We start from the raw sequence: 6,445 nt of genomic DNA, 5'->3' as shown, positions 1-6,445 counted from the left end.
GCTGTGAAATGGATTGTCAGTCAAAACTGGTAAAAGTGGTACCCACATTTTATGATGAAGCTCTACTCGTGAGCTTTTCTAAGGAGATATTGAAGTTTAAATGCCAAATTTCCCTCACTCTAGTTGACTGAAATGCTATGCAGTGTATATACTGGGTCCAACCTGTTAATGCTTTTATAAACCACAAGCATTCATTCATAATCCTAATCCAAAGTATATTTCAAAATCCTAACCACCAGTAACTTTTCAGCAAAGTGGAAATATCAGCAAGTGTTGCACTGGATCAAAATAAGCTGCAGGCCTCAGATCACATTCCACATACGGAGCACATTAAGACGCCCGTCTGGCACACAGCTCCTCTTCAGACAGAGCGGGACTCTGACTCCTGCCACTCTCCTTTCTGTTTTTTCTTACAGCTTCATTACTCTGTTTAAATGAAGCCTAACTCTGATTAGTCAGGGATGATTTGGTGTCCAACACAGCCCTCTGCCAGAAGTGACAGCAGCCATGTGGTGTCGTCATGACAGCCCCAAATGATTAGGACTCCTCCCCCCAGAGCTTGTGCTATTACCTTCATTTATGTTATTCTACAGTTAAGAAAATTGTGTTTTCCAGTTTTGTTGACTTCTGGGATCACATGATGCATGTTATGAAACAACTTTTCTTTTATCTGATGTTCCTGAGATCTTGAGTAGTTTGGAGTGTGCTGATTGGCTCTTTACTGTTCTTTGGACTTCAGGTATTTGCATGCTTAGACTCCCTGTTGTGCTGCAAAATGAAACCTCTAAATATTTGTTTTAATAGATGTATGTGAAGGACTGTCGTCCATAGCTTGCTTTTAATGACATGAACTTTTCAACTTGGCAAAAATGTATTTTTATTTATATACATGCTGATTTCATGTATTTCATAGATTTAAAAAAAAAAAAAAAAAGACACACAAATGTGTCAAAAACTCTTGAATATCAGATGGAGCCAGCAGGTCAGGTTGTTTGGGGCTATTTGGAGAAGGTGGTCCCCACGATTGTCTCGCCATGCTGGCTCTTGGCTTTACACATGTATTCTCCAAAGTCAATGGTTTCCATGTCCTCTACCGTCAGGATGCTCTGGGTGACGCGCGTGGTGTAGCCCATACCTCTGTTAACCAGCCTCCAGGAAGTCTGGATGTGAACGGGTCGGGAGCCCTACACAACATGAACACATGATTTCCTCCCACTGTGACAGTTATCAGCAACAATAAAGAGCATAATTGTAACAAACTCATTTCACTTTTATCAAAAGAAAATAGAAAAAAAAATTTTAAAGGTGGCAACAGAATCTTTTACTCCTAACCTTCAGCTTTTAAGTAGAACATCACGTATACCACAATTGGGTTTTGTTTTTGTTTTTTAGGGCATCTGCGAAATACTCAAATGCAGTGAGTCACTTTTATGACAACAAGGCTAATGAATCATAAAAACACGCAACTAAATAATACCTTCTCTTTTAAAACCATTATTAAACTATCCATCCATTCGCTTCCGCTTATCCTTTTCAGGGTCGCAGGGGCGCTGGAGCCTATCCCAGCTGTCATAGGGCGAGAGGTGGGGTACACCCTGGACAGGTCGCCAGTCTGTCGCAGGGCCAACACACAGGGACAGACAACCATTCACACTCACATTCACTCGCACATTCACACCTAGTGGCAATTTGGATTATCCAATGAACCTACCCCCACAAGCTGCATGTCTTTGGACTGTGGGAGGAAGCCGGAGTACCTGGAGGGAACCCACGCAAACACGGGGAGAACATGCAAACTCCACACAGAAAGACCCCGGCCTGATGGTGGAATTGAACTCAGGACCTTCTTGCTGTGCAGCAACAGTGCTAACCACCATGCTGCATTATTAAAATAAAATAAAAAAACCTAAATATATGAAGTCTAAATTTCAACCTCAGCTCTGTACTGTAGACTCCTTTGTTGTTTTTCTTAATAGTAAAGAGTTGGACAGAATTATTATTATTATAAAAAGTACATTTTAAGGGCCTTTTAAAAACATGTTGATTCATGCTTAAAAGCTAACTTTACCCATTTAAGGACTACGATGATCTTTTTCATTTTTAATACCTGTAATCGGGTCTGACTTTTAGTCCAGGATTTCTCTTACCTGACCAGGATAAGTCCAAGTGAAGCTCACGTCCACATCTGGCTCTCCCAGCACTGTGCAGGTTACATTGACGTTGTCGCCTCCTCTCACAGAGTCTGGAGAGGTTTCAAGGCTCACAAACGGTGGCCCACTGGGAACTGTCATCGAGAGAAAGATAAGTTCCATCTCCTTAAAGTATTAAAGTCATTAAAAAAAAAAAAAAAAAAAAAAATTATATATATATATATATATATATATATATATATATATATATATATATATATTTGATGGTATTCAAACCGTTGAACCATACTTGAATCTGGATTTTTCTCCACCTGCCAGTCGACCGTGCCACAGCAGCTTAACTGTATCTAAACCGCACAATAGTTCCATTGCATAAATCTGTCCCCCTTTTGCAAAATCCAGACTGTTTCCACTTTAGTTGGCAGGCGTCCACATTAACCAAGCACAGCAGTGAGGATTAAAGAGGCTCTTGACATTTTTGAAATGCAACCCTTTCCTGGAAGCCGATTTAAAAAGTAGACGTCGTAGAAGTAACCAGCGCTTGATTCATAACATTGCAAAAAGTTGATTGTCACCACTTAGAGTCAGTAAGATAAATGGTTATGCGTAGCAGTTAGTTTCACAGAACAATAGTTAGTGTTTCTACATGCAGCATGTTTATATCTTCTATTACTGTATTTATTCATGAGGTGTCATGTGATTGATTTGTGCTCACCCTCCACATAAAGCAGCTGGTACTTTGTGGAGATCTGAGGGGTGTCCATGGTCTCAGCCTTGCAGTAGAAGACTCCCTGGTGCTCTGGCCTCGGGTTTTGCAGGATGAAGCCCTTGGTGGGATCATATGCCATCTGGGTCATATTTGCTGTGATTTCCACCGGGGGGACCTCTCTGTGCAGGGATGTCTTGGCCTGTGGCTCGGTCACACGGCAGGGAACCACGGCAGGCTGGTCTGGGCGTAGATACACAATCTCAAAGTGCATGGTGGATGGAACGAAGAGGTTGTCTTTGTCTGTTTGGAGAAAAAGTTATTGATATTTTTGTTAAGAACTTGCCCATCCCAGCTACCATAGGGCGAGAGGCTAGCTATACTCTGGTCAGATCGCCAATCTGATGCAGAGCTAACACAGAGATACAGATGTTGTTACATTAACACCTATGGCCAATTTATTGGACAGTCTCGGTCGTTGTGTCCTTGAGTTTGAATGAGTAACTCATCAAAGTCAATCGAGTTTTTTGAGTCACTTGAGTCACTGAGTCAGTTGACCAGAGAGTGCAAAAAAATGTACAGTTTCACTCAAACTTAATTTGTTTCTCTTTTCATGTAAATCCTACTGCTAAGATGAGTGATTGAAAATGCTCCAGTAGTAATGCTCCTTAACATTGGTTGCCAACCAAGAAGAAGAAGAAGAAGCTGTGAGCCAGGAGGGAGGGGGTGAGTAAGTGAGTGATTCCCTTACGCTACGATTCTTCGTAGCTTACCAAAGTTGTACTAAAACATTTTTTGACAAAGTTTTTGAGCACCGTGTACCACATAAAGTGTGCCTTATAGTGCGGAAAATACCACAAGTTAAAAAGCAGTCAAGATCCAAAGAAAAACTTTGAGAAGACCTTCAGAAAGCCTGGAAAATTATTGCTCAAGACCACTTTAAAAGGTTAGAAGAAAGTCTGGCTCCTTGGAAGCAAAATATAAAGAATTTTTAAAATTACCTTTGAAATAGATGTATGAGACGTAGGCGCGATCGTGGTCCTTCTCACACTCTGTGCCATCACATACTATCACCCAGCAGCTGTAAGCCCCCGTGTCGGCAGCAGAGGGCGACGTCAGGATCAGCTGACTGTACTTGTCGCTTTGCTTGATGCTGCAGGCGAGAACCAAAAAAATTCTGTTAGAGGAGTTAACCTGTGGAATAGTTATGACAGTGATTTAAAAAGGTGTAGTTCATTTTCCTTGTTTAAAAACATGTTTAAAAATAGAGTATTAGAAAAATATATAAATCAAGAATGAAAAGAGCAAAAAGGAGAAAAAACAACAACCTCTTGATTCTTTTGCTTTGATGTAGTTACTTATCTAAGGTGGAAAGTTTTTTTTCTTTGTTTTTTTTTGTTTGTTTGTTTGTTTGGTTGGTTTTTGCTTTGTTTTATTATTTTCTTCAAGCCCTGTGTACAGGAGCTGCATACAAAAAGATATTTTGTGAAAAGGGTTGGCGTAATAAGCAAATGCTTCAGCCAATACCTTGTGATTAGCCTTGTCTCATGCTTTCTTTCTTTATGGTAGATTTTTGTTCTGTTTTCACTGTTTGTTTGTTTTGTTTTTTTCACTGTTTTCACTGAGATTTGAATTTGAATGCTAATCAATAAAATCAAAATCAAATGAAAAAAAAATATATATATATATAAGATGCTCGGATTTAATGATTCACTGCATGAAGTAGTTCGTGTTTCCTTCCAGCACCTGAGGCGTGAGTTATTGAAAGTATCCAGGTAAGTCGGGTAAGACCATCCGATTTTGCTGCCTTTGCAGCGCAGCTCCATGTTTTTCCCAGGAGTCAAAATGGTGCTCTGGCCCAGGCGGAGGAAGCGGCCTTTATCCAACACCTGCGTCAGGAGTGAATGGCTTCTGCCTCGTCCGTCTTTCAGCGTAGGCCACACCTTTACCCGTTTCCCACCTGGCCGGATGCGGTTCTCTCCGATGTCTTTTCTTCGCTTGACCTGCTGGCAGGCACCTGCAAACACAGAGCCATAGAGGGCAGAGGGGAGAAACTAATAATAAATAGATCAAGAAGCCAACAGGGAAAGTGCAAAAAAAAACTGCAGTTCCTACGATGGCCACTTGGGGTGGCTCAAGTTAGTCCCCAAAGACTTTCATTTTAAAATGACCAAAAAATTAACTCATTTATATCATGATATAAATAAAAAAATAAAAACCCTAAAATGATCTAAAATGATTGTTAGGGTTACAATGACAATGTCACAATAACACTGCAGCTCTGTCCATTTAGGTTAGCTGCTCTTTCTCCAGCTGCGGTAACATTAAAACAGGATGTGTAAAAAGTCCAAGTTACTGGCACAGTATGACCATAGCTGTTCCTCTCCTTTTGCTCTCTTGTTCTCTGTGAAACACACAAACCGTTAAATACAAGAAAAATCAGCCTGAAGTGTAGACTTTCAGAATTTGTTGTTTTATTCCTCAGAGCTGCATTAATGGAAACTCAGAGAGAGGTCAGTAGTACAGGCCAGATAATTAAAAACGCCTGCTGCATACCTTAGATCCAGCTGGTTTGAGTCGCTCTGCAGGAGCACTTTGGGAAAAACTTTCAAAAACTCAAATCCTTTGCATGCTTTTACACTTTGCATACATAAAATGCAAAGATTTTTTTAAAGTCAGTGGCTGCAGACCTCAGAGGGAGTGTAAACAGAATTTAAACTTTGCAGTTTGTGAGTGAGATCTACTGCATGATTGCACCTCCCATTCTACGCCCACCACATAGGCCGATGCTCCCAGCCAGTCCTGATGCATCCTCAGATTGTCTCATTCTCCCTCTTCTGCATTGTTACAGCCAAAGCTGTCGTGATTACGTTAACAGCCATCTTTCTTCACTAACAAATTGTCATGACAGATGTGGAAATGGAGACTTACCATTTTGGAGCTCTACCACGAGCAGAGTCAAGCAAAGCACAGCCCAGAGGTTCATGGTCAGAGGGTCGAGGAATCTGCAAGTTCTGGAGAGAGATCGGGGGGTTTTATGAAGGGGTGAGGCGGGTAAAGAAAGTCAGGCTTGGAGCTTGGCTGGAAATTTGCAGGCTCCAGTTGCCCTATTTAGATTTCCAGCTCCATCCTCCTCACAGACTGAACGGAAGAGGGAAAATAACTTCAGAGCTCCTCTGTTTACTCCCATTTCTCTGATCTGAAGAGCAGAAACTTGTAGTTGGAAGCCCTCTGCTGGCCCTCAGTGTGAACTGGCCTTCTTTTAGACAAGAAAATTCAAGGCACATGCCCATACGTATATCGAAGGAAAGTGAAATATTAATAATGCCTCATTATGAATAGCTAGATATATGTACCAGCATGTAACCTGAAAAAATGTGAGCAGTTCATTGGGAATCCAGAGAGAGCTGGAGGGTCTTTTTTGACTTAGTTTTCTAATTATACCTTTTTATTTTTGTGTCATAGAACAAGGACTTTAGACTTTTAGTGGGAACTTCATTGATGTCATTGTCAATGTTTTCATGAGACTGAAGCACATCTGCAGCCGTCACAATGCTTCTTTCTCTGATTCTTGTGTTTTTGCAGAGAC

The 6,445-nt window shown here is 41.0% G+C and overlaps 1 protein-coding gene across 1 annotated transcript; it reads right to left on the bottom strand.

Moving 5' to 3' along the window:
• Positions 1-860: 860 nt before the first annotated feature.
• Positions 861-6,030, bottom strand: pdgfrl (platelet-derived growth factor receptor-like). The gene is made up of 6 exons (XM_086307180.1): positions 5,788-6,030; positions 4,603-4,873; positions 3,858-4,009; positions 2,866-3,159; positions 2,148-2,284; positions 861-1,184 (listed from the first exon to the last, which is right to left on the bottom strand). Exons 1-6 carry the CDS (start codon positions 5,840-5,842, stop codon positions 999-1,001), a joined length of 1,095 nt encoding a protein of 364 aa, XP_086163306.1. The 5' UTR covers positions 5,843-6,030; the 3' UTR covers positions 861-998.
• Between the last annotated feature and the right edge of the window lie 415 nt (positions 6,031-6,445).

Source organism: Aulonocara sp. 'chitande type north' Nkhata Bay, linkage group LG2 (genome assembly GCF_057382095.1).
Source record: "Aulonocara sp. 'chitande type north' Nkhata Bay isolate Kocher_YH1m ecotype deep benthic linkage group LG2, A_spYH_male_GT1.1, whole genome shotgun sequence".
In the NCBI taxonomy this organism is placed as follows: domain Eukaryota; kingdom Metazoa; phylum Chordata; class Actinopteri; order Cichliformes; family Cichlidae; genus Aulonocara; species Aulonocara sp. 'chitande type north' Nkhata Bay.
Note: the sequence above shows the minus strand (reverse complement) of the source record. Positions and strands in the feature narration are given on the sequence as shown.

Coding starts and splice junctions, on each gene's coding strand:
- pdgfrl (XM_086307180.1), bottom strand. CDS start 5,842: ATGAACCTCTGGGCTGTGCTTTGCTTGACTCTGCTCGTGGTAGAGCTC. Junction 2,285..2,865: donor CCAGCTGCTTTATGTGGAGG/GTGAGCACAAAT, acceptor TCTCGATGACAG/TTCCCAGTGGGCCACCGTTT. Junction 1,185..2,147: donor CTTGGACTTATCCTGGTCAG/GTAAGAGAAATC, acceptor CATGTTGTGTAG/GGCTCCCGACCCGTTCACAT.